General features: G+C 49.0%; 2 protein-coding genes across 7 annotated transcripts in view; one reads left to right on the top strand and one right to left on the bottom strand.

Annotated features, from left to right (window-relative positions):
- Nucleotides 1-7813, top strand: part of KCNAB2 (potassium voltage-gated channel subfamily A regulatory beta subunit 2) — a 115265-nt gene extending 107452 nt beyond the window's left edge. For all 6 annotated transcript variants that reach the window (XM_048518538.1, XM_048518539.1, XM_048518540.1 and 3 more), the window contains 6 exons: nt 858-943; nt 2392-2512; nt 3552-3646; nt 3746-3866; nt 4508-4596; nt 4700-7813. In XM_048518538.1, coding sequence (XP_048374495.1) covers nt 858-943; nt 2392-2512; nt 3552-3646; nt 3746-3866; nt 4508-4596; nt 4700-4789 — 602 coding nt within the window. In that variant the 3' untranslated portion in view covers nt 4790-7813. The remainder of the gene's footprint in view (nt 1-857; nt 944-2391; nt 2513-3551; nt 3647-3745; nt 3867-4507; nt 4597-4699) is intronic.
- An 8153-nt stretch (nt 7814-15966) lies between these two features.
- Nucleotides 15967-27091, bottom strand: part of CHD5 (chromodomain helicase DNA binding protein 5) — a 64201-nt gene continuing 53076 nt past the window's right edge. The window contains 8 exon segments of the mRNA XM_048519041.1: nt 15967-17652; nt 19905-20019; nt 20536-20699; nt 21176-21371; nt 23178-23310; nt 23989-24097; nt 25618-25752; nt 26246-26344. Coding sequence (XP_048374998.1) covers nt 17534-17652; nt 19905-20019; nt 20536-20699; nt 21176-21371; nt 23178-23310; nt 23989-24097; nt 25618-25752; nt 26246-26344 — 1070 coding nt within the window. The 3' untranslated portion in view covers nt 15967-17533.

The following is a 27091-nucleotide window of genomic DNA, read 5'->3' as shown; positions in this document are numbered from 1 at the left end:
AGATGTCTTGAAATGTGGACTTCCAGTTTAGCAGTATTTGGGTTTTGAAATGCCGAAGATAAGAAGGGCAGTTTTCTCCGTACTCTACTGGAGGACATCTGGCTGGCTACTTCTGGAATCGTAGAAGAGCATTTCTCTTTTCCTGCAAGACTTCTTTTAGGTTCTTGGGAGATGCGAGAAGGAAGCCTGTCCCCCCCCCCCCCCCCACGCAGCGTGCAACCTATAAACCTCGCCAATGATTGCTGCTGCTGTAACTGATCCTGAAAATCCAAGCACAAGATCTTAACAGCAGCTGTTAGAGTCAAAGGCAGAACCCCTGAGGCAGGTCTAGGTGGTCCCAGTCAAGCCACCGAAGGGTACGTCCATCCTCTCTCACAGATCACTGCTCATGGTTTCCTGGGCCGACGTGCCCCACAGGATGTTGTTGGTCTGGTCTAGCCAGACAGCCGTCGCCCCCTCCTCACAAGCTTTCTCTGTCTCCCGTAGTGTGTCCTCATCCACCATCCAGCCATGAAGTCTTTCACCCTTCTCTCTTGTGTTCATTTCTTTGGTTTGCTGTTTCTTTTCTTCTCGCATTTTCGGAAAGGGGGATTGTCCACCAGCGCAAAGTACAAGGGTGGGGGGGAATACAGCCCGGTGCCTCGATCGCGTCAGTCGCTGTTCTGAGCTGCCTCCTCCAACTTTTTGCGAGGCCTACGTTGATGCTGCTTGCAAGATGTCTGAGTAGTGAAAGCCCCCTTCCCTTCTGCTTTCCCTTTTTTGGTGTTGTGACCTTGGCTCAACAGGACGGCCCAGCTGTGGTCATTCTTCACTAACGCCACTCCTCGCTCTTTCTCTTTTTCGCTTGTTTTTAACAGAGACGGTACGAGCTATGACCCATGTCATCAACCAAGGAATGGCCATGTACTGGGGGACATCGCGCTGGAGCTCTATGGAGATTATGGTATGGGGGCTGGTTCTGCCTTGTCTTGCATGCACACAGATGATGATGATGATGATGATGATGATGATGATGATGATGATGATGATGATGATGATGATGATGATGATGATGATGATGATGATGATGATGATGATGATGATGATGACACAAACAAATAAAGTATTTCCACATAATACACCAGGCATGACATTGGTTGAAAAGGAAAAGGTGTGGATGATTGATGCAGCAATACCTGGTAACCAACAGTTGTGGTCCCAGTGATTATCAGCACACTGGGTGCCCTTCCAAAAAACCCTAGATCCGTGGTGGCAAACCTTTGGCACTCCAGATGTTATGGACTACAATTCCCATCAGCCCCTGCCAGCATGGCCAATTGTAGGGGCTGATGGGAATTGTAGTCCATAACATCTGGAGTGCCAAAGGTTCGCCACCACTGCCCTAGATGGTGCTTGAACCCTATTGATAAAATATCCCTCTGTCAGTTACAAAAGGCCACATTGCTTGTATCTGCGCATGTACTACGCCAATACATTACGACATCCCTAGGTTCTTGGGAAGTACCCAATACGTAAGAAGGCTGACATCGGCTGAAATCTGGTGGCTGGGGTTTCAAATGATGATGACAATTTTATTTATGTCCCAGTCTTCCCTGGCAACTTAGAATCATAGAGTTGGAAGAGACCCCAAGGACCATCAAGTCCAATCCCCTGCAATGCAGGAACACACAATCAAAACTCTCCAGTCAGATGGTCATCCAGCCTCTCTTTAAAAACCTCCGAAGGAGCCTCCACCACACTCCCAGGGAGTGCATTCCACTGTCAAACAGCCGTCACTGTCAAGACATTTTTCCTGATGGTTAGGTGGAATCTCTTTTCCTTCACCTTGAACCCATTACTCCTGGTCCTAGTCTCTGGAGCAGCAGAAAACAAAGCTTGCTCCCTCACCAACATGACATCCCTTCAAATATCTAAACATGGCTATTATGTCACCTCTTAACCAATAAAAGCGCCTCATCTACCACTTCTGGACCAGTTGTCAGAACATTTTGCAAATGCTGATGGTAGAAAGTCCCATCAAGTCCCACCCCACATATGGTGACCCTGTAGGCTTTTCAAGGTGAGAGGCGAACAGAGGTGGTTTGCCATTGCCTGCCGCTGAGTAGCAACCCTAGACCTCCTTGGTGCTCTCCCATCCAAATACAAACCAGGGCAGACCCTGCTTAGCTTCTGAGGTTTGACAAGATGGGGCTAGCCTTGACCACCCAGGTCAGGGGGAAAAAAAGAAAAGAAAGAAAGAGTAAAAGCTAGTCCTTGATTGATTTATTTGACTATTTTTCTGGCATCCGAAACAACATGCATGAAAGCAACCAGAATTTGCATCTCAAAAACCAACGAAAAGAAGAAATATCTCCTGACGCTTTGTGGTGTTTGTGTCCCTGCTTTTACCAGGAAGCTTATTCGGTGGCCCGACAATTCAACCTCATCCCGCCCATCTGTGAGCAGGCCGAATACCACATGTTCCAGAGGGAGAAGGTGGAGGTGCAGCTGCCAGAGCTTTTCCACAAGATCGGTAAGCCCTTGAGTACAGCGTCTGGCATGCCTAGGGACGTATCTACAGGGCAAGCACTAAACGCCCCTTCCCCCTCCGGAGCACCCTGGCCAGCTCCAGTGTTCAACTGTGCCACCCTGCCTCCAAAGTCCAAGTGGACATCAGAGGTGGAGTCTGCAGTGTGAAGCTGGATCCAACCAGGCCAAGCCCAGTGTTTTACCTGGAAGCTTGGCCTGGCCAAGTCCAGTCTATACTGCTGGCTCTGCCTCCGAAATCCACATTACTTTGGTGGCGGAGCCAGCATTATTTATTTATTTATATTTTAGATGTATTAGCCACCCTTCCCCAAAGGGCTCAAGGCGGCGCACAACAATAAAAGCAGACAACAATGTAAATAGCATTAAAACTTTAAAAATGTCTGTTCTAAAACCATATCCCCCTCCCCCCCAAAAAATTTTTAAACTCTTCAGTCTGTGTTTAGTCTGGTTGGGACCAACTTTAGCTACAGGTTCTACCTCCCCCGCAGTGAAAAGCTGACCAGTCCAAGCACAGTTCTGAACTGTGGGGTCTACTTCTGAAGTCTAACTTTGGAGACAGAGCCTGAAGTTGAAAGTCGAACCCAGCTGGGCGGAGAGTACTTGGCAGCAGGGAGCAGAGTGGGCAAAGGTGCCCCCCTTCAACAGGCACCCAGGACATGCGCCCTGGCTTCCCCACCCTAGATATGCCTCTGGCATGTTTGTATCATTTGCCGAATATGGCCACATTTGCAGAAGGCTGGGGAGGAGGGTGCAGCTGGTAGGGAACAGCTCAGACTTACAATGCAATGTGAGCAAGACTGCTTGTCTTACCCAGGAGAGTTTCCTTCGAATCATCATAGAAAGAGGAGGGAGTGCTCCTCCCTAAATGCAAAATTCTGCAGCTGGAACTGTTGGGTTTTTTTTTTTTTTAAATTGCAGTTATCAAGCCTGATCCTGATCAGAGTGTAAACACAGGCACACAAGCTCGAGCCCTACCGGGTTCTCCAGTCCTAACCTTTCTTTCTCTACCTTCTGGTCCTCAGGAGTGGGTGCCATGACATGGTCCCCGCTAGCCTGCGGCATTGTCTCGGGAAAATACGACGGTGGGATTCCGCCCTACTCGCGAGCGTCTCTCAAAGTGAGTAGCTGTTTCTCTTGGCCCCGTGGGCCAGTGTCTGAAGAGCCAGTCGTGTGGCCAAGCCCACTGCGGGTCTGACCCTTTCCCCTGCCTCCTCAGGGGTATCAATGGCTGAAAGACAAGATCTTGAGCGAAGAAGGGAGACGACAGCAAGCCAAGCTGAAGGAACTGCAAGCCATTGCGGAGCGCCTGGGTTGCACCCTGCCTCAGCTTGCCATTGGTAAGTGGAATCCGCCTCCCAATTCAGAGCACACTCACGGCCACACCTGGGTTTCTCCTATATACACACATACCTGCATATATTTGTATGTATTGTATTTGTCTGTTATAAACCTCTGCATTCCCCCCACACACACTTTGATTGCCTTTCTCTGAACTTAAAAGGCCTCTTCCTCTGAGAAAAGACAATGAACTTTGGCGCTGTCTCTGCCAAAATTTCTGACTAAGGACCTTTCCCCACTTACCTTAAGCCCCGCGCTACTTGAGGAGAGTAGTGTGGGGTCCCCCGGCACTCCCCACAAGAGGGGCGGCGACAGCACAGCCGCCCCGACGCTGCCGCTGTTGTGCCCCCTCAGCGCGTGGCATCCCTGGCGCTCTTGCAAAGGGCGCCTCTTGCACAGAGCGTGGGGTCATGGGGACGCCCGGGCGCGCGCCAGGGATGCTGCGCGCTGAGACCAGCGGGCTGCATAGGGGGGATCATGCTGAGTGGGGAAACGCCCCAAGTAAGCATTGATTCACAAAATCCTGGGAATCTTTGGCTGGTCTTAAGGTTGTACTGGACTTGAATTTTCTTCTACTGACCTCGACTAATACGGTGGCTCAGATGATTAGCAAAAACGATTATTTCGATTTTCCCCCCAGCCTGGTGTTTGAGGAATGAAGGGGTCAGCTCAGTTCTGCTGGGGGCTTCCAATGCAGACCAGCTAATGGAGAATATTGGAGCAATACAGGTGAGTCATGTGAGCCCCTGGGGAAGGTCCTAGCAGCCTTTATCAAAGATCCACCTGACCATCAGTGACCCCCTAACTCGCTCTTTTGATCTCCACCCGACAGGTTCTTCCAAAACTGTCCTCTTCCATTATCCATGAGATCGACAGTATTCTGGGCAATAAACCCTATAGCAAAAAGGACTACCGGTCATAAGCGGGGAACCCCGTCCACCTGGACTTTATTTTCCCAGACTCCTCGCCTCTCCCGTTTGCTTGCTTAAGCTTTATCGAAGCCGAGTGACGAGTGCGGTTCGCATCCAAGAAACTACAGCAAGCCCCGAAACGGTCCAGAGAAACCGTTTCCGAAACGTCATACAAGACAACCATAGGCTTCTTTAGCTCAACTTTTTAATTTTTTAAATGCAAGAAATGTTGCGGGTCGGGAAAGGCCAGGAAGGGAGTTAATGTTGAGCCCAACTTCCTTTTGAAAGGGGAAAAAAACCCTATAATCTTTCTTTCTCTTTCCTCTTTCCTCTCTCTCTCTCTCTCTCAGCTGTTCTTTTCTTCCCACCCATGCACAGAGAAGATATTGGATGTTGCAGGATTTAAGGCATCTGCGCTGTCTTCTTGCAGTTCGACTAGTCAGAGCCAGTACATGCTTTGTTTTTATTTTTATTCTCAGTTGGGAAGACTTCAAGCGACAGTTAGGTAAAGCAGACATGCCCTAGCAATCTGACTAGAAGACCTCCTAGGAATGTTCATGCCTTGGGCAGCCTCCCAAGCATGCTAGAAACAGCTTTTGGGGGGCAACGGCATGCCTCCTCCCCAACCCTGCCCCTCTTCCTCGATTCCAACTGTTTTTTTATGACTGAGACGGAGTCACAGTGAATCAGCCAAGATCGCTGGCAAGTAGCAGTGGACAGTTGCAATCCACGAATCTACAACGGTCCCATGGACCGCACCACGGGGCGTCCCGTAGATGCTTCCCAAGAGTTTGTGCTTTCTCTAGTGCCTAAGTGTGGCCTTGCTTAGGGGCAGGGCGGAACAGCAGAGCAGACTCGGCATTGGCCGGGCTCCCCAGCTTTGACCGCTGCTGTGTTAGAACGCTCTCTTCTTCAGCTAGGTGGGAGTTGAAGCAGAAGGCCACTGGTGGGGCTGAGACAGGGTTTAAGATGAGGCTAGCTGGGAAGAGTGTGGTTCAGCGGACCACCCTCGGTCCCCAACCCTCTCAGCCATGACAGGCCTCTCTGGCCATATCGCGAATCCCCTTGGTCTTGTCCTGTCCGCGTCTCCCGCGATCCCTTCTCCTGCTATTTCTTCTGGGCTTTTGCGAATGGCTTCAGGGCCAGAATCGATGTCCTTTGAAGCCAACCCCTCGCCCCTGCTTTTCAAAACGAGGCTGCCTGCGGAGGTGCTCCCACTCCCAATTAACCCCGTGCCAGCCCAACGTGCAGATGACTGTAGCAGGAAGCCGCGTCCTCGGAGGCTTCTGTCCATGCCATTTTCCCAGGAACGAGCCACAACAGTAGAGTCAAACATGCCCAAACCCCAGGGGAAGCCACGCCAGAGTGGCTCGCTCGAGGGACTGTAGAAGCAGCATAGGGAGCCATCGGAGAAAGCCAAGCGGCTCCTGAACCGGAGCCCGTATCGCGTGGATTGTGCCTTAGTTGGAAACTAGACAGGACTTTCCTCTGAGGGGGGGATTCAACCTCACTCTGAAATTAGTTCTGGCCTAAAGTCTTGCATCCCGTTCAATGTGTGTTTGTGTATGTCAACTTGTAGCAACCCAAATATTGTGAGTCATAACTAACGGGGAGGGGACTTCCAATCTATTTTGTTTTTGGCAACCTGGGAACTGAGAGGAGGCCCATACTCGGTGCTGCGACAGACTTTCATGCCTTTCCGTTTGTCTCTCAGTCGAGTCATGCTAGCAATTGCCGTTTTGCGGCCCAAGCTGGCGCGCCATGCGGCCGCAAACCCCGGCTTGCCCCAAGCACGTGCTCTGCAAAACTGCATTTGTCCACCTTCACCTATGAGTGCTTTTGAATGGGGCACCCCAGATATCTTCAGCAAGTCTGACAGTGGGTGAGCAAAGCCAGCTGCCATTCCATGAAGAGGGTTCCATAGATTGGCAGCGTCATTATCCATTTTTTCCAGAGCAAACAAGGGATCGCTTCGTGTGACATTCACCTAGTTTTCACATCCTCTACTTAAAAAAAAAAGGTTTAGCAGGTTTTTGTTTCACAAACCTACCAGATCTGTTTGACATAGGATGTCGAAAGCAATGCACCATGGGAAATGATGCCTCTCTCGATCCATTTTTGAACTCCCTTGCAAATTAACAGGTATGGGTTCTGTATTCCCTGTGATGCTCTGATTACACCTGTGAACGAAAACAGCTTGCAGCCTGCCAGCGGTTGCGGACGCGATTGTTTTGTATGTCGAGCTTTCTAAGCCATTTGCGTTTCCCTTCCCCTGACAGTTATGTTTACTCCTTGTTTTGTTTCCTTCTCCGTTGTGTCGATGGGTCCTTAGTATTATGGCTGCTTCTTCATATAAGTGCAAACAAGTGATTTGGATGGTCAATGGATGGTCAAATCAGAGGAGACTCAAAGTTCCTTGCCTAGGGCTCCCACCATTTTTAAATTCGGTTACCAGATCGGGGAGGGGGGGGGAAGTCAGATCAATTCAGGATTGCAGGGTGTGTGGGGTTACATCTTCCTTCCAACACCATTTTTGAACACTGAAACAGCCCTAGCGAGGCAGTTTGCTCCTTGGAGGAACAGAAGGATACTAATTTTTGTCTGTGTGTTTTCGATTGTAATGGCTTAGGACCACAAACAATAAAATGTTACTACTACCCTGTTTCCCTGAATATAAGACATCCCCTGAAAATAAGATGTAGTAGAGGTTTTGCTGAAGTGCGAAATATAAGGAATCCCCCGAAAGTAAGACATAGCAAAGTTTTTGTTTGGAAGCATGCCCGACGAACAGAACACAGAAAAATAAGACATCCCCTGAAAATAAGATATAGCGCATCTTTAGGAGCAAAAATTAGGAGCAAAAATTTTCGGGGAAACACGGTAGTATAAGATACTAATATAATCAAAGGGGCAAATAGCCGCTTTCTGGGGCCATTTCAGATTGGCAGAAGGGAGGAGGGGTGTAAGCCCCCGCTCCCTCTGTTCCGTTGCCCTGAGGTGAATTAGGGCCTCTGGCGCACAACAATTGAATTTTTAAAAATAGATCTCCAGCCAAGGAACTTCCAGTGTCTCCCACAGTTCGGCCCCAAGGCCTAGTTGTCTCTCACTGTCTCCTCCCTGAATTTCCTCACATGCACCTCAGCCTAATTGGCCTCCCACATTTTTTGAGGATTTTGCGCCATGTTTCCTCGTAACGTCAAACCGGTGGCCGAGTGCCGAAGCAAGTGCCCGACACAGTGTTTCTTGTCTGTTTTTTTTCCTGTACGGTTTGTTTTTCTTTCTCTCCTTTTGGAGGACAATCACAGTGCGGCCACCCTCGCGCCGCCCCGTCGGGGCAGAAGCGGGTGGCACGATCCTGACGCTCAGGGGAGCTGTTTTTGAAGTGCTGGGCGGGTTCTGAGTCCAAAGCGGGTTGCTTGTGGTTTGTGTAAATAAGGCGACTCGGTCTCAGAGGCCTGTGTTATTTTTTTAGAAACGTTTCTGTCGTTGTGGATGAGAAGTATTTTTGTATGCGTCTTCCCCTCCCTCTTTTAACATTGGTTCCAGCGAGGAGCTTCTGTTGGCCTCCTTCGAATCCACTATCACCGCCCCACTTCAGAGGAATAGCCCCTCCATTGTTTCCATAGCAGCCCCACAAAGGAAGTCTGCCTTTCACCGTCCGGGCAGCAGGGAATGCTCTGCCCGTGCCTGAGAAATGCCCCCAGTCTTCACGCAAAAGAAGGATGATCTAGAACATTTTGTCATAATACGAGGCTGGAGACAGACAGTTGTTTACGAGTGCACTTTGAAGGAGGCATCACATCTTGCAGCATAGGCACGTGATTTGTTCATCCTCGTCCTCTTTGCTTCAACGCAATTAGCAGGATTTAAAAGGGTGCCAAAAAAAAACACCCCTGCCAAACCTATTTGACCAGAGGCGAAATTAGCACAAAATTACACATCCTCAAGGAACACTCTTGCAAGATGCTTTAAAGGTAAAGATAGTCTCCTCTGCAAACACCGAGTGACTTATGGGGTGACATCACATCACGACTTTTAATAGGCAGGCTGTGTTTACCGGGTGGTTTGCCATTGCCTTCCCCAGTCATCTACGCTTTACCCCTAGCATACTGACCTGGGAAGGATGGAAGGCTGAGTCAACCTTGAGTCAGCTACCTGAAACCTACTTCCATGGGGATCGAACTCAAGTGATGAGCAGAGCAGTGCTGCAGCTTACCCCTTTGCTGACGGCTTTCTAAACCAAACTTCTTTGTTGTGCTCGATCCCCTGCCCCTCATATGTAGTGAGCACTGAGCATTATAGCAGAATGATAACTTTCTGTTTGCAGGGACTGTTTCAGGGGCAGCAAGTGAAACTTTAAAGGGGAACCACTGCAAACCAGGAGATCCACCTTCAAACCCCCCCTCGGTCACGAAGCTCGCCAGGTGACAGTGAGGCAGTTTCACTCAGTCTAGCCTACTTCACAAGATTGTTGTGAGGATGGAACTGAAAAGAGAGTGAGGCATGTTGCCCTGCACTCCTTGAAAAGTTGGGTGAAAACATAATATGGGAAGTGCAAAGGAGGTCACTTGTAGCAAGTCCATAATTTTTATTTGGGGGGCTCCAGCAGTTACCTACCCATTTTCATTTTTCCAGCCATTTAGGCGGAGTCAAGCTGGGCCCATACAATTGTGTACAGCAGCAAGCCCAAGTTAGACTCCCTACCTTGAGAGGTCCAGATTTGAAGGGTGGTTCGCCAACCAAAGTGAAGTACCGATGCTCCAGCCGTTCTTTCCAATGGGATAAATTTTTGTATGCAAGCATACACACCAGGATTAAATCTTCTTGAACATTCCATACACATAGCATACATCTATACCTCATATTATTTACAGTTAATTGCAATGGCGCAGCAAATGTCTTTATAATATAGAGGGCCAGCCATTTATTTACTTTATTGAGATCTCGCATTTCTTTCCAGAGTGGCATAACATCATTATCCTTTTCTCCATTTTATCTGCACAATAACCCTATGAGGTAGATTAGACTGAGAGTGGATGACTGATCAGCAAGCTTCTGTGGCAGTGGGGGGGGATTTCAACCTGGATCTCCCAGGTCCTGATGTAGCATTCTAAACATTATGCCCCAGAAGGGCTGTCTTCCCCTTGCAGTTTTCATGGAGCAGCAGTGGCGTAGGAGGTTAAGAGCTCGTGTATCTAATCTGGAGGAACCGGGTTTGATTCCCAGCTCTGCCGCCTGAGGAATTCAGATTAGCCTGTACACTCCCACACACGCCAGCTGGGTGACCTTGGGCTAGTCACAGCTTCTCGGAGCTCTCTCAGCCCCACCCACTTCACAGGGTGTTTGTTGTGAGGGGGGAAGGGCAAGGAGAGTCCCTTTGAGTCTCCTGCAGGAGAGAAAGGGGGGATATAAATCCAAACTCTTCTTCTTCTTCTTCAGCCATTCATTCTTGGGCAGTTCTCCTTGACTTGAATTTAGGAAGTAAACTTCCTCAGTGAAGCTCAGTCCTCAGTGGCAATCATTTTCACATTCTAGGGGTAGCTGAAATTTCCATAGATTCTCAAAGGCCCCTTCCGCTCATGCAGAGTAATGCACTTTCAATCCACTTTCCCAGTTGTTTGCAAGTGGATTTTGCTGTTCTGCACAGTTAAATCCAGCTGCAAAGTGGATTGAAAGTGCATTATTCGGCATGTGCAGAAGGGGCCAAAGACAGGCCCAATGAAACTATAGCCCTTCTTGTTCCATGAGACCAGCTCCTTTCATTAGGCAGGACACACTCTGGTCTTGTAGCATACAAACAACTTTGTTTTTTTAAAAATACACGCAATGTCGGATTCCCGTCCCCAAGTTAACCGTTTGAATTATTTATGCCTAAAACTACTTTATCTTTGGCCAACCAACATTCTCAAGCCCACATTTCTGACGTGTTTTCTCACAATCCAGAGCAGGCTGCATAGATCCCATCTCCAACCCCCACCCCCAATATATTTCCAGATATTTAAGTGTAAAATCACCCGCAGGGATTTGTCCCATTTTGAAGCAGATCTGTTATTCAGGTCCTTTCTTTTATAAAAGGTGAGTATCTGTGTGATGTATTGGACTACGATGGGAGGAGTCAGCCGGGTTGAAATCCCCGTTCTCCGGTAAAACTCTTGGAAAGGTGGAAGGGGGCTCATCATTCAATCTCGCAGTCTTGGCCTAACCTACTTCATGGGTTTGATGCAGTGGTGTAGTGCTAAGGGGACAGGGGGTGCGATGCACCGGGCACACACCAATGCGGGGGCGTGGCAGAGGGCGCGGGGCGCAGTTACCCCTGATTCTGGCCCTGGATTGATGTAAACATTATTTGTGGACAGAGAACCATGTATGTTAATCTGACCATGGAGGCGGGTTATATTTGCTAGAGAGAGGTAGAACAGCCACTTGATTGAGCTTGGTGCTAAAGGGCATGTCCGTTTCATTGCTTATAATCTCCCCTGTTATATTAGCACCTCCAGTGGGAGAGATTTTAAGCAGTCGCCTGCCTATCACTTCCGCTGTACCCTTTAATGGAATGATAAAATAATCCTGTTCCCAGTAGCAGGGAAAGGCGCTGCCTCTTCCAAACCACCTTCGATGCTCTCGATACGAGCAACAAACAAAAAACGCTGTCTGTCTTCAGCCTCGAAACGGATGCTCCAACTGATGCTCTGCAGCTGGAACTATTTGCCTGTGTGCGGTGCAGTCCCAAGATGAGGACGAAGGCATGCACACGCACAGTTGTGCAAACCAGTTACTCGCCTTTTACAAGCCTGCTACAGTCCCTTTGCACACTGGAGGACAACAGACGTCCTGCTAAAGGATATCTCTCTTATTTTGGAAGGCATTCAGTAACCCCCCCTCCTGCAAAATATCTCCCCCCCCCCCCCAACAATCTGCTTGTCACCTGTGTTAGCTGCTTCGTCAATTACATTCAGGGAGCCGACTGAGCGTGGAAATGCCACCGCAGCCAGGGGGGGAATCTGTCAATATGCCACGGTGAATCTTCTGGTGTCTTTCTGTTGGATTCCATGTGTGTAAATAAAAAAACACCTCTCTAGAGATGAGGTAGACGACTGTGAATACTGAGCTAACCGCGTAACCTTCTAGGGCAAAGGCTGCTAGCCCCAATCAATCATGCTTCTGAATGAAGACCTGGACCGATAAAGACAGTTGTCTGTATTTACGGAATGAACAAATAAAATAATTGAGCCTTATTGGTCTGTAGCAAATGCTCCAGTGACTCTCTCTCTCTCTCTCTCTCTTGCTTTGCAACTCGCATAAGGAAGTTTGAAAAGGATTTGTCTTGCTGAATGAGGAAAGAGAGTAATTAGTAATATTTCCACAATGCAACACCACAGCCTTCAGCATCCACTGAGGTGAAATTGGGGTGAACTACTTGAGGGGAAAATGTAGTTCAGGTGTTAGCTTGGGGTCTGCAGATCTGTGAGAGCCAATGTGGTACAGTGGTTAAGAGCAGGTGGATTCTAATCTGGAGAACTGGGGTTGATTCCCAACTCCTCCACCTGAGTGGCAGAGGCCTAACTGGTGAACCAGATGCGTTTCCGCACTCCTACATTTCTGCTGGGTGGTCTTGGGCTAATCACAGTTCTCTCCAAACTCTCCCAGCCTCACCTATCTCACAAGGTGTCTGTTGTGGGGAGAGGAAGGGAAAGGAGCTGGTAAGCCACCTTGGGTCTCCTTACAGGAGAGAAAGGTGGGGTATAAATCAAAACTCTTCTTCATCTGATTTGCAGGCAGAAGGTTGCACGTTCTATCCTTAGTATCTCCATTTGAAAGATCTCATGCTAATTATCAATGTATGCTTGTGGGGGGGGGGGGGGGGGCAGTCCTTAAGCATTGGTTTTCATTTTGTAGCCAGCCAGTTTGAAACAGCATGATTATGAGATCTAAAAATCATTTTAAATGCAGTGGGTCTGGCTATTTGTAAAATGAACAATAGGAAGCACAGTTTAGGCACTAACAAGAATTCAAAATGTACAATCGATGAATGCCACAAGAGAATGGGGCCCCTGGTGCAACAACAGGAAGTAATTCAGATGCAAGGCGGAAATTTGAAGGATATGCATAGCCTACACACAACATAACAAGTGGCACCAGACAATAGCGGCTACCCCTGCCCAGTGGACCACATGTCATCACCATATCCAGAGGCAGATTGGCCATTAAGGTCACCAGGAGGATTCCCAATGAGCCAATGTCCTGAGGGGCCACCCCAACATGGGGCCACCCCACATCAGGACCTGCCCCAGCCCAAAGAAAGGACCAGCCATAAACTGGCATACCCTTGGTCAGTACAGCCTCACTGCAGCAAGAGGCAAGGCTACATTTAACAATGAAAATAACAATATAACTACAATAAAGTGGCATTAACACCCCAAAAATAACCCCCAGCCCCAGCCCAGCCCCTACTCTTGGCAGGCAAGAGTAGGGGGCAGGGTGGGGCAAGAGAGTCAGGGTTGGGGTTATTTTAAGGCTATTTTTATTGCAGTTTTTATTGCTATATTTTATTGATGGTGTTTTTATTGTTTTTGTTTTATTGTTTTTAACTCTAGTATGAGACGGGGTACGAGGTCACATCACAGTGTATAAAGACAAGAAATTGGCTTGCTGGAGACAGACCCCCCCCCCCTCCCGATTCCCCAGACGGGGGGGACTCCGAAGAAACAATGAGCTGGGCAAACAATTTTGCTAAGAGAGTTTGGGATAGAGGTGTTATGTGCTGAGATATGACAGTGGGAGGCCAGAGGGGAAGTCGAGGCACTAGTCCAGTCCAGAGATAACCGGGGCATTTTCAGAGTTTTGGCTGAAGAGAGGCACATTTTCAAAAGGTCAGTGTTGAGAAAGAGCAAACTTGAACGTGCACCGCAGATGGGGAATAGACAAGAGGAAAGTACAGCTCGTATGAAGTGATACGGAGAACAGATTAAGGTAAGGACTTTCTGAGGTGGAAGTTTGGTCTCGGCCAGTGGTGGGATGCAAAAATTTTAATAGCAGGTTCCGATGGTGGTGGGATTCAAACAGTGGCAGCGCCGCACACATGCACTTCCAGTCCCTATTGGGCAGGGAGGTTGCTGTAGTAACCCCTTCTCGGCACTCAGAAAAAATTAGTAACCACTTCTAGAGAAGTGGTGAGAACTGGTTGGATCCCACCTCTGGTCTCGGCATTAAGAGGACAACAGGCCGACAGCCACGCGTTTAGAAATGAGGAAGAAACTTGGAGCATAGAATAGAAACTGAGAGGATGTTTGGGGCATAGTGGCCATAGTGAGCAGATTGAGGCTGGGATTTGGAGGAGGGCGGTTTCAATGGAGGGCACAGTGTGGACCGGCAGGGTTTGAGCCATCAACAGACCCCCTTTGATTCGGTCTTTTTACTCACAGGCCCAACCTGACACCTGTCCCTCTTTCTCCTTTTCGACATCGGAAGTCTGACAGAACCGTGAGAAGAACGGAGCCCTCCAGTGTTCCTTTTCAAAATGATTTATTAAAACACAAAATTAAAAGAAACAACGAAAAACAAACTTAAAAAAGAAAACTTCCAACAGTCACAGGATACAAAAAGAAACACAATTTTGCGCAGGTTATAAAGTGGCCGGAAAAGCCGCCTAGAAAAAGGTGTTTGCTTTGCGGTGCAGCTTGTTGGTTAGCCCAAGAATGAAAACAAAACAAAAAAACTAGGGAGTTGTATGGCAAAGCGGCTTCGAACAATCCCATCAACCTTTCCCTCTTGCTGCCATTAGACTAAGTCCTCCTCACAAACCCAGGTCATCTCACAAATGGGCATGAACCTACCATAAAAAGTTTGCACCCCCTTTTCTTATAAATAGAAAGTGAGGGTCTGAGGGGAAAGCAAGATGGCCGTCCGGGAATCTCTTCGGCCCAGCATTTTGTGCAAGGCCATGGGGCAGAGCAAGTGGGTGGAAGGGGGCCTAGTAGGTCAGGTGGCAGAGTCGGGGTACAAAATGGGAGGTGAAGAGCAGAGATCAGAGTTTGCAGGTTTTTCAAGACCTGACAGAACACCATTTTATTGGTCGGCCCAGCAACACACTGCCTGGTTGGCAACCGTACCCTCTAACTACACAAAGGCCAGGTCAAACATACCTGTTCCATGAAGACTTTCTCCCACCTGGACTCATCGATGACTTGTGTCCCACCTGGACTCATGAATGATGCCGAATCTAAAAGAGCATCAAGCTAGCGCAATTTTGGCAAACGAACTGAGTCACGGGTGAAACAGGTAACTGCGGGAGGGGGCGAACCTCCCTTATAGAAAGGAGAATTACCAACTCCCAGGTGAGGCCCTTTCAACCCACTTTCAGTGCACTTTGCAGCTGGATTTCACTGTGCGGAATAGCAAAATCCACTTGCAAACAATTGTGAAAGTGGATTGAAAGTGCATTATTCTGCATGTGCGGAAGGGGCCGTAGTGTTCACCTGGAACTCCAGTCTGTAGAGATGGACTACCCTGCAGGAAATGGCCATCTTGGAGGGCGGACTCCATAGCCTCACATGGCTGCTGAGCCCCCTCCCCAAACTCGACACTTCCCAGTCTCTGCTCCCAAATCTCCAAGAATTGTGCACATGGAGAACAATTTTGCCCTATTCAGAGTGCTCCAGTTGAAATCGTGATAGCATTGATAAATTAGGGAACTACAATTCCCATCAGCCTCTGTCAGCATGGCCAATTGGCCATGCTGGTAGGGGCTGATGGGAATTGTAGTTCCTGAACATCTGGAGAGCCGCAGGTTCCCTACCCCTGGCATAGAGTGATGTAGCTCTGTACAGGACTGCCCCACTAGGTGGTTACCACAAGAAATTTCCCCTCTTCCTAGCTTAACTGACACACAGACCTCAATGAACTGGGGTGTCTGTTCTTGCTGGAGGAAACCAGACCCGGGACTGCTCCAGCCACACAATCCCGATCAATCCGGAGAAGGCTAGAAAAGAACGAATCTCCCTATTTGTGAAGATCAGATACTCTGAAACAGCAAAATCTCCAAGGTCAGAGAAGCCAGGAAATTTAGCAGGACATCTGGGATGGTCCTCAAAGGTGGTTCTTTTTGTTTTGTTTTATGTCTTTCCAGATAGCATCCTTTACCAGTTGGGTTGATATCTCCCTGTATGCTGTTATCAGCCATAAGAATGGGAACCTTGCCCCCCCCCCCCCAAGAAAAGAGGGATGGCCGGCCCAGTGTTATTTTAAAACAATGTCTTGAATTTGTGCACTACAAGGGGGAGAAACCACACTGGGGAGGGGGGACGGTAGGAGAGCCAGGTGTCTTCCAGCTGGCCACAGGGGAAAAGGACAGACAGGTGCTTTGAAGTAGCAAACTCAGCTCAAGCAGGTGGGACGGAATGAGAACTAACACAAGGAGGGGGCATCCTTTAAGATTCAGTTCTGGCGCAGCAGTGATTTTTTCAGGGGGCAGGGAAGGAGGGAGGGGGAATAAGCCACAAAAATCGGCAACTCTGGTTCGATATTTTCTGCCTGCGTTCTTGTGGGTTCACTTCACTGGCTCAACAGCCTGGCATGTACAGGTGAGTTGCACTGACAGTCCTGGAGAGGCCCCAGGGCTGGTTCAGGCACCCCTGTGCGTCATGTAGGATCTGGCAGAGCAAGAGACAACTGGCATGAGGGCATGGGCAGCTGTCACTGTGACATGGACAGCCGTATTGCCTCACCTGTGATTGATTCAGACATTCAGCCAGCAGCCGCCAAAGGCATGCAATAATGCAGGGCAGAGAGGTCAAGGGATGGACTGGATGACGGCACATCTGGAGTGTGTGCGCACCACTCGTTGCCCAAGGCGGAAAGCCGACCCTCTTAAAGTCTCCAGCTGCTGTTAAGCACTTTGGAAGTACACTGACTTCAACAAGAGAGAACATTAAGCACGTGAGAGCCAGCGTGGCATAGCGGTTAGCGGAGCAAACAAGGGGTGGGGAGGGTCAGGTTCAAATCCCTGCTCACTCTGGAGGACCCTGAGCCCACCACGCTCCCTCTCAGCTTGCCCTACCTTGCAGGGATGTTGTGGCAAGAAACAGTCGAGGGGAGAGTCATACATGCCCCCCCTCCAGGGAAGAACAGCAGGCTAAAATTCAAACTGATTGGTGGATGCTTCCTGTGACATCAAGGCAAGCTCAAAGCGGTCACCTTGGGCTGGCTAGTCCTGGATTCTGCTTTATTCTTCTCAGCTGAATCCGTTGATGAGGGCTGTGTCCCAACTTGGGCTAGCAGCTGAATGCACATCTAGATGGCGACATCAAGCCTACTCAAAGCCCCCCTCCCTCACCAGAGCATCACTCAACCTACCCCCCCCCCCTGGCCCACACCTGCGCCCAAAGAGCGAAAACGCACCTTCTCCGAGCACAGGCGGAACGGAGACGGGCAAGGTGCTTCTCTCGGCTTCGGGATCCGCTCAGGTCTGTTTCAACCTTCCCGACGCCCGCTTCCGCTCTCCCATCCGATCCGGCCACATGTCAGCAGAAACAGAGGACAACGGCAAGATAAAAGCTGTCCTACCCCAGCCAACAAACTTTTCAAGTCTTCCGTAAGAAAGTGCAAAAAGGAAAAAAAAGAGCGACACAAGGAAGTGGGATGTCCCCTCTCAAAGAAGTTCATGAAATGGGGGTGTTTGGGGGGGGGGGGGGGTTGTCCTTTTTCTTGTTTTGAAGAACACTTTTGGATATGGACATGGCGAGCCCAGAGCCAAACGCTTAGTCTTCGATGCAGATGACGTCATGAGGCCGTCCTTTGCATTCTACGGCTCCGCCTTCTTTCAGTGACTCGGGTATCTTTTTGTCGGGGTAGCTCGGGGTTGGCCCGTTAGGTGTCGCTGAAAGAACAAAGCGGGAGAAGGTTACATCCTTAGACCCATGCAGTGGGTGGGGGGACGAATCTGAGCTTAGATTGGTTGCAGTTGTTAAAATATTTGGCCTGACCGGTGCTGTTTTTCAAAACTACAAAACTCCAATGGGGCGGCTGAGATTGACGGTGCACTTTCACAGACCCAGCCCTGCTGGGAGAAGGAGCTCATGTAGACATGACGTCTACAAGGGCAGCCCCACCTGGAAAGCCTTGCAGCAGTCAAGTCTCTGGAATGACAAAAGGTGGCATTTGTTTCCAGCTGTGGGTCTTAAGAAAAGTGCGCCGCTTTCTTGCCAGGTGAAAAGAGACGTGCGGAGGGGAAGTCTTTGACTGACACAAAGCGAAACAGATATTGTAGGAAATGACAGAGGCTGGACACTAAAGAGTAGGCTATCTAAAGCTCCACGGAGTCTGGAGAAAGATGTGCTATCAGTGAAGCCATTAAATAAACAGCAAGAAAGACAAGCTATGAATGGAGGAAACACGTCCTCAAAATGACACCATCATGTGGTGAGAAAAGCAGAAACTCCCCAAGAATGGGTGGGGGGTTCTGATGTTCACCCTTCCAGGTTCCTTCCATGTGCATAGCCCTCCATGTGGATGGCCCAGCGCCACCCACTGGTGAATCAAAGCAGATGCAGTCCCTAGGGGAAAGCTCTGGGATTCTGAGCTTTGGATGTTCCCTGCAATGAACTGACCAGTGGAACGCACTACCTCAGAGTATGGTGGAGTCTCTTTCTTTGGAGGTTTTTAAAAAGAGGCTAGATGGCCATCTGTCTGGGGTGCTTTGATTGTGTGTTCCTGCATTGCAGGGGGTTGGACGTGATGGCCCTTGGGGTCTCTTCCAGCTCTATGATTCAATGACCACTCTGAGCTCTCTGAAGAAGCGCAGTATAGAACTATTGATAAAGACACCAGCAAGCTCCCAACCCCTCCCTGCAGAGGGCGGGTGTAAAGTGCCGTCAAGTTGCAATTGACTTATGGAGTTTTCATAGTAAGAAAAGTTCTGGGGTGGTTTGCCACTGCCTTCCCTGCATAGCATCCCTCGTCTTTCTTGGTGGTCTCCCATCCAAATACTAACCAGGGCTGACCCTGCTTAGCTGCCGAAATCTAAAGACATTTGGCTCCCCTGGGCCGTCCAGGTGGGAAGCCTCCCTACAGAGGGCCTGCCAGAAAGGCAGAAGGCTGACACCAGGCTGACGCAACCGTAAACAATGCAGGAGTTCAGGATTCTCGGATGTGCTGAACACTTTCAGGGATGGTCCCCTTTGGTAGTGAGTGAGGCTGTCCTACCCCTCTTCTGGAACCCCCTCAGAAGCGTAGATATACTCTGTTCCACATAAAGATGTTATTACGGTCAGTTGAAGTGCAACGGCTGAGAAAATTGTATGCTTCCACATTATAAAATAGTCCTGAACGAATGTAATAATTATCATTCATTTGTATGCACTGTCTTTGTCAAAACCATTATTTTGTGCATTACTGAACATGGTACTTTGACGCAAGAGCATTTATAGTTCATATTTATTGTTACAGACATCTTATCGTGAAAACCGCTCATGTTTGGCTTCCAGAGTCTTGTTTACTATTGGACTAATTATGCTTGGCTCTCAGCGTCTTGTTCAAAATGAGATCAGAATATTAAGAGAAGTTGTCTTGAATTGAATTCTCTTCCTATGTTCTTTCTATTGTATTTTGAATGCTTTAATCAATAGGTGATTATTGTTTTGAATTGCACTGTGACACTTTATTATAAATTTCGTAAATATTTATTGGTTGTCTTTTTGTATGCCGCAGGGAGTGAATTGTACCAGATTATGCACACATGAGCACGCGCACACATACACACACCTGATAACTGAAGACAGAACGACAGTACATGGGTGAGCAGAGAGTAATAAGACGGCCCTTACCTCTCGGAGCAATGAGAACTGCAGAGGAAACTCTTGCAAACGGCTAAATATCTAATAATGAGAGAGAAAACAGCCGGCTTGCCCAATGCCCTTGGTGTAGTGGTTAAGAGCAGGTGGATTCTAATCTGGAGAACCGGGTTTGATTCCCCACTCCTCCACCTGAGTGGCAGAGTTTTTGTTTTGTTTTCTTGGGGCCCCCATTTTAAAATTTGTCCTCTTGAAGTCAAAGAGAGAGAGAGAGAGAGCAAGAGAAAAAGAGAGAGGGAGAGAGTGGAAGGGAAAGGCACCAACACGAAGCACCGCTCACCTGTCACGTAAGGTCCCAGGGGCATCTGGCTGTAGTTCACAATTCCACCCGGTCCTGGACCTCGGAAGTTTGGCCCAAAGTTGTTGCTATACATCTGGGAGGAGCCAAAGGAGGCCTGTGTGGGGAGGAAGAGGGTGCATGTGTACAGATTTGAACTCAGGATCCACAAGCTAAGAGTAGGTGATATTTACAAGCATGCACCCCACCAAGGTCCTCTGAGCTGGAAGGGAAAAGGCTGAACAGACCGGGTTGCAACATGTAGCAGTCAAGTGAGACCCTCCCATGACAAAGTGAACCTAATCTGTTACATACATGCAGGGTACATTTCCTTCACCAGGATTAGCCACTCCCAACTTCTCTACCTACTAGGGTTGGCAGCTCCAACCCAGGAAATTTCTGGAGATTTGAGGGTGGAGCTTATGAAGGGGAGGGACCTCAGCAGGATGTGATGTCATAGAGCCCGCCTTCCAAGGCAGCCATTCTGTTCAGTGGAGTCGATCTCTGTCATCTGGAGATCACTTGAAATACGGGGAAATCTCAAGGCCCTACCAGGAGCTTGGCAACCCCTCCGAATCAACAGTAACCCTGAGACATTTCTCCTTTTCAAGGATCAAGCCAGATCCTTTCTCACCTGCTGGACCACGGGGTCACTTCCGCGGTTTGTCAGGCGGCTCAGGATGCTCCGTTCGGACATCTGCAGGCGAGCAGCAACAGGCGGGATCCGGGACAACATGGAAGGTAAGCGGGTCACATCGGCTTTCATGTCGCTCAGCAGCTCTTCCAGCTGGTTTAGGACTGCAATGCAAATTGCAAGCGGTCAGGGGCCGAATGCAGCCCAAGGACACCAAGATCCCGCAAGCACTGGTAACCGGTTTGGCAGCCATTCTGTAGGGCCTCTCTTTGTGCTGCCAGTTTTACACTTCTGCTCCTCATGGGGAAGCGCAAGCTAGGCCAAGGTCACCCAGCAGGCTTCATGTGTAGGAGCAGGGAAAACAAATCCAGTTCACTGGATAAGGCTCCGCTGCTCAGGTCCAGGAGTCAGACCCGGTTCTCCAGATTGGAGTCCACCTGCTCTTAAACACTACACCACACTGGCTCTCATGACTTATGAAGTCAATAAATAACGGGTAAGGGAAGGGATTCTCCACTGGTGTGGCAAGGAGATCCGCAACGTCTCTAGCCTCGCTTTGCCAGCACTGACCCGCCCAAGGTGCCAGGAGTCGGAGGGCATCAGCGTCGAGGCAGCCCCTGCTGGGAAGGGAAGGACAAACCTTTATGAAGGACGGCGTTGGCAGGTTTGTTTCCGGCAAGGGATTCTTTGGAGAGATGCTGGTGGCTCTCGGCAAGGCACTCCACTTCGGCCAGGCGGGCGTTGAGGGCCATGGCCGGGTGGTTGGGCTCTTGGGTCATGTTGAGGTACGCGGCCCTGCGCAGCTGTTCCTCGATCACCAACGCCTGCTCCAGCAGCTGGGACCAAACACAGAGAGGACAAGAGTTGTGTCCAAGTGGACGGTGCCCTGCCTCACCAGAGGGGCGACATTTGGCTGCTCCCTCGCAAGGATAACCAGCAAACTCCAAAAGGACTGGTCCTGACTCCAAGTCCCCAGAGATTTGTTTCAGACTGGACCGCAAGCCATCTGGCACCTGAGTCCGGCCCCAAGCAAATGCAGATTTTCCTAATGGATAGCTGTTAGTGTGGTGATGAAAAGCGTAGTCAAGTCACAGCCAGTGGTGAGATTCAGCCGATTGAACCACTTCAGCAGAACCGGCTGCTAAAATGGTGCTCATAAACAACCAGCAGTTAAATTATTTGAATCCCACCAGTGGTCACAGCCAATTTATGGCAACCAGAGTTTTTATGGCTAGAGACGAACAGAGGTGGATTGCCACTGCCTGCCTATGTGCTGTCACCCTGGACTTCCTTGGTGGTCTCCTATGTACAGTTCTGGGCACCGCAATTCAAGAAGGATATTGACAAGCTGGAAAAGGTCCAGAGGAGGGTAGCCAAAATGGTAAAAAGCTGGAATCCATGCCCTCTGGGGGGCGGGGGGTGGGGGGTGCCACACTGGCACCATGTCCCACCCCCTCCAGGTTTGGATGAAGCTGGGAGTGTGTCATTTCCTAATAAAGGATTCACAACAACCAGTGTTTGGTTACGCAGGAAAAATCCACACACCAATCATCAGTAACGTGAAGTGGTATAGTTTCATTTAGGCAAATGGTTTTTATTTGTTGATCTCTTCCTCTGAAATTTTGAGGCGGTTTGGCTCTTTAATGATAAAAGGTTGCCGGCCCTTCTTCCACAGATTCATACTTAATGCCAGCAGACATCCAGGCAACGTAAGGGCAAGTTCCTAGAGAATCAGAATTGATCAAGAGTGACATTCCTCAGTTTAGAAACTGAAGGATGTCAAACGTCTTTCCAAAAGGATCGTATTTATGCTCTGTCAAGAATGTCAGATTCAGCATCTGTATAATTCACTCTGTGCAAGTGTGCATCTCTAGGTCAGAAAGGAGAGTCCCTTTGCAGGCCCCAGATTTCCCCACTGCCCCATGGCACTGACCGTCAATCCAGTCCCTGCCAAATCTTGTTTGTTCTCTGTGACTCAGCAGTTTCTAACAGCTATGATCCTTCAAAAAACAACTTGGTTCAACCTCTGCCCAACAGCCAATTTCACTGAGTCGCCTGAGGCTTAGATCATTATAAGATTTTGCAACTATGCCATCTGAAGAAGAAGAAGAAGAAGAAGAAGAAGAAGAAGAAGAAGAAGAAGAAGAAGAAGAGGAGGAGGAGGAGGAGGAGGAGGAGGAGGAGTTTGGATTTATATCCCCCCTTTCTCTCCTGTAAGGGGCTTACAAACTCCTTTCCCTTCCCACCCCCCACAACAAACCCCTGGTTAAGTGGGTGGGGCTGAGAGAGCTCCGTAAGAACTGTGACTAGCCCAAGGTCACCCAGCTGGCATGTGTTGGAGTTCACAGGCTAACCTAGTTCCCCAGATAAACCTCCACAGCTCAAGTGGCAGAGCGGGGAATCAAATCCAGTTCTCCAAATTAGAGTGCACCTACTCTTAAGCACTACGCCACTGCTGCTTTCTACATAGCCCGATCCAGAGTCGGGGGGCAAATGGTGTCCTCTTATACCAGCGGGGAGGCACCAGGGGTCGCACTGGCGTGTTTGCCAACCCCACTGGCATAAGAGGAACTTCCAGCTCTGTGGCTCCCCAACCTGGAAGAGCCTGCCACTGGTACGAGCCCTTTCCCAAGAAACCTCACCTTGAATCGCCGAGCCAGGAACTTGTTCTTCATCTCCAGATAGTTGCCCTTCTGGATCTCCGACTTGAAGGGTTCGTTGAGGATGACGTAATGGGGGTCATTCTGGATGTCTTGCCAGCGAGCGTAGCCGTGGCTGAAGGCAGCAGCCAGAATTGAGGGAAATAACCACAGAGGTCTCAGCAAGCAAATGGGGAGGGCGGTATACAAATCTAATCAATCAATCAATCAAATGTGTAAAAAAAATAGTTTCATAAAGGGATCTCCAAGGGTCAAAAAATCCAAAATTCCTATTTTGAATGCCCTTTGTAGTAGTGACTGGCCTAAAAAGAACTATTTGAGAGTAAAAATCGGGCAAATAACAGAGGAACTCACTAATTCTTTTGTTTATAACTAGCACGTGTTGGATAATGGGACAATTTTCAGTTGCTCAAGGTGCCTAGGTCTGCCTGTTGATCTGCCTCTCTAGGAGTTCAGGAATCGCAATATTTTTGTAAAACTGGATCTGCCTTTAAATCCATGGCTTACAAGCTCCTTTTCCTTTCTCTCCCCACAACAGGCACCTTGTGAGGTAGGTGGGGCGGAGAGAGTTCCGAAGAACTATGACTAGCCCAAGATTACCCTGCAGGAATGTAGGAGGGTGAAAACACATCTGGTTCACCAGATAAGCCTTGGCCACTCAGGCGGAGGAGTGCGGAATCAAACCCGGTTCTCCAGATTAGAATCCACCTGCGCTTAACCACTACACCACGCCGGCTCCCACACCATGCTGGCTCTGCTAAATAGAACTCCTCATAAGCAGAACTAAGGATACGTGACGATTCCTGCCAGGAGCCAGTAATCATGCCTCCGGTGCCAGATGTCATAAATCTTCCCCGAGGAAACAGCAGCCCTTTCTTCGTTCTGCCACAGCGTGTGCAGCTCTGCAAAAGCAAATGGACAAGAGCTGCAATTGGCAATTAAGGAATAGTTTATTTGCAACATTTTGATGCACTCTTTCCATATAACTCCGGGTCCGCAACCAAGGTGCCAACGATCAAAAACATCAAAACAGCTTTTGAAAATAGGCAGTATGAAACCAATTTAAAACAATAGGATTTTGACAAGGGTCCAGAGGAGGCTGGCCAAAATGATAAAAGGTCTGGATTTCATGCCCTACGAGGAACGGTTTAGGGAGCTCAGCTGGGTATGTTTAGTCTGGAGAAGAGAAGGTTAAGGGGTGACGTGACAGTTATGCTTAAATATTTGAAGGGATGTCATGTTGGGAGCAAGCTTGTTTTCTGCTGCTCCAGAGACTAAGGCAAACACTAATGGGTTCAAAATGCAGGAAAAGAGATTCCACCTAAACTTCAGGAAGAACTTCCTGATGGGAAGGGCTGTTTGACATTAAAATATGCTGCCATGGAGTCTCCTTTTTTTGGAGCTTTTTAAACAGAGACTTGCTGGCCATCTCTCAGGAGTGCTTTGACTGTGTGTTTCTGGATGGCACTGGGTTGGACTTGATGACCCATGTGGTCTCTTCCAACTCTATGATTCAAACGAAACACATAAACAATTAAAACACATGAACAGGGAGGTAAGTCAGCAAGGGAATGCCAAATGAAACAGATATGTCTTCACATACTGGCAGGAAACAATGACCAAGGGGAACAGATGAATCTCCCTGAGAATTCTAAATTTTGGTGCCATCATTGAGAAGGCACTCTCTTGGGTTGCCAACCTGAAAATAACCACAGTGGTTGGGCAGGTCCATATTGGGGTAGGAGGTCCTTAAGGTACAATGGTCCCAAGCTATATAGGGCCCTAAAGGTCAATACCAGCACCTTAAACTGAACCCTGAAGCTAACTAGGAATGTAGGTGGAAAAATACTGGAGGGACGTGGTCCCTACAATCCACTCATCATTAGGACTCCAGCATTCTGTACGAGCTTTAGCTTCTGAACAGTCTTCAAGGGCAGCCACTGCAGTAGTCAAACCTAGACATCAATGGTGGCAGGATCTTTTTAGTCCAGGAAAGGCATGGCTGCCGCCTTCTTATCCAACAAGAGGCCTGGGTCCAGCAACACCACCAAGCCGTAACCTCACCACTCTAGGGAGAGTGCAACCCTACCCAGAATAGCAAGGGACAACTTAATTGTAATGGACATGTTTGAGTATTACATTTTCTCAGCATCCCATTGGTTTCCAAAGCGTGTTGACCTCACTCAGAGGATGATCCCTACTGTAGTTCTGCATGAGTCCCTGCTCTGAATCCATCAGCTGATCAGAAGGCACAACCAGATCAGCAAGTCATGCAGAAACAAGGTATCAGAGGGACTCCTTAAAGGGTGGGTAAGCACTGTCCAAAAGCTTTCCAGGGGTTAAAGGGAAGCATGCCTTAGCCATCAGAAATTTAGGGAAATTCTGGGCTACAAGACCCAGAGGGGAGAGGTCTCTCATTTACCCGTGAAGCCTCCATCCGCAATGTTGAACATGAACCGGATCCCGTTCTTGTCGTCCTTCTTCCCATCTTCATCATCCTCCTTCTCCCCGTTCTGCTGAGCCTCCGCTGACCCCTTCTCTTCTGCTTTGGCATCATCTGGTTAGCAAAGGCCACGAAGGTTGGACCAAGAATGGTAAAATCTCAGCCACCCAATGGAGTTCCAGCTGCCCTGACCACACCCACAGCAAGGGCACAGAAAGAAGCCCCAACTGACCTGGGCACACATTGGGGGCCATGGGAAGAGAGGCTGCCTGCAAGGAACCAGGCACTGCCATGTGGGTTTTGCAAAACAGTATCCCAGACAGCAAATGGGTTTGACGTTCCCCTCTACTGGGTGGGTGCGGCTCCAGGGGCAGCATCTCCACAGCACCTGGGATGCCACTGTAGTCCCAGGTGTTCATTACATCCTGTTTCTGAACAGTGCTTTTAAATTGTCTAGCTTAGGGGTGGCCAACCAGATGTTCATGGACTACAATTCCCATCAGCCCCAGCCAGCACGGCCAATTGGCAATTGACCTAGCAAGAGGGCAGATAGTCTTAGTTCCCAGCCCAGGAAAATGGTTTGCAGGGCTGGAGAAGAGACCTTTACCTGGCTTGGGATCTTTACCGCTCCCTTTACAAGGGCTGGCATTTAATTCGGGCTTTTCTGCAGGCTTTTCATTCTCCTGAGCGGCCTCATCTGTGGGAGCTGGAAGTAGGGAGATAAAGCACAAGCAAAGTAGACGAGTTTAGCTAAAAAACAAAAAAAACTGTATGCTCACAACAACCTTGTGAGGTTGGCTAAGATTAGTCAGAGCTTCTGTGGCCAACAGGGTATGAGCTTAGGAATTGCCTACCTATCCAACTTGCTCTCAGGCCCCTTCCGTACCTGCAGAATAATGCACTTTCAATCCACTTTCACAATTTTTTTCTAGTGGATTTTGCTGTTCCGCACAGTAAAATCCAGCTGCAAAGTGCATTGAAAGTGGATTGAAAGTGCATTATTCTGCATGTGCGGAAGGGGCCTCGGTTTTGATTCCCTATTGATTCCCATGAGGATCTTCTCTCTGTTCAGATGTGGCCACCTGTGATCAGCATAGGAGTTTACTTGAATACTGAAACCCTGCTTTTCTCCCCAATGGGGACCTGAAACAGCTTACAACATTGTTCTCCACTCTTCCATTTTATTCTCACATCACCCCTGTAAGGTAGATCAGGCTGAGAGAACATGACTGGCCCAAAGCCAGCCAGCCAGCCAGGTAGAGTAGGAATTCAAGCAGAGGTCTCTCAGGTCCTAGTCCCATACTCTAATCCACAGGTGTCAAATTCGCGGCCCTCCAGATGTTATGGACTACAGTTCCCATCATCCCCTGCCAGCATCATGCTGGCAGGGGATGATGGGAAGTGTAGTCCATAACATCTGGAGGGCCGCGAATTTGACACCTATGCTCTAATC

This window comes from Sphaerodactylus townsendi, linkage group LG16 (assembly GCF_021028975.2).
Source record: "Sphaerodactylus townsendi isolate TG3544 linkage group LG16, MPM_Stown_v2.3, whole genome shotgun sequence".
Lineage (NCBI taxonomy): Eukaryota > Metazoa > Chordata > Lepidosauria > Squamata > Sphaerodactylidae > Sphaerodactylus > Sphaerodactylus townsendi.
The sequence above is the reverse complement of the archived record's forward strand: the minus strand, read 5'-3'. Positions and strand labels throughout refer to the sequence as shown.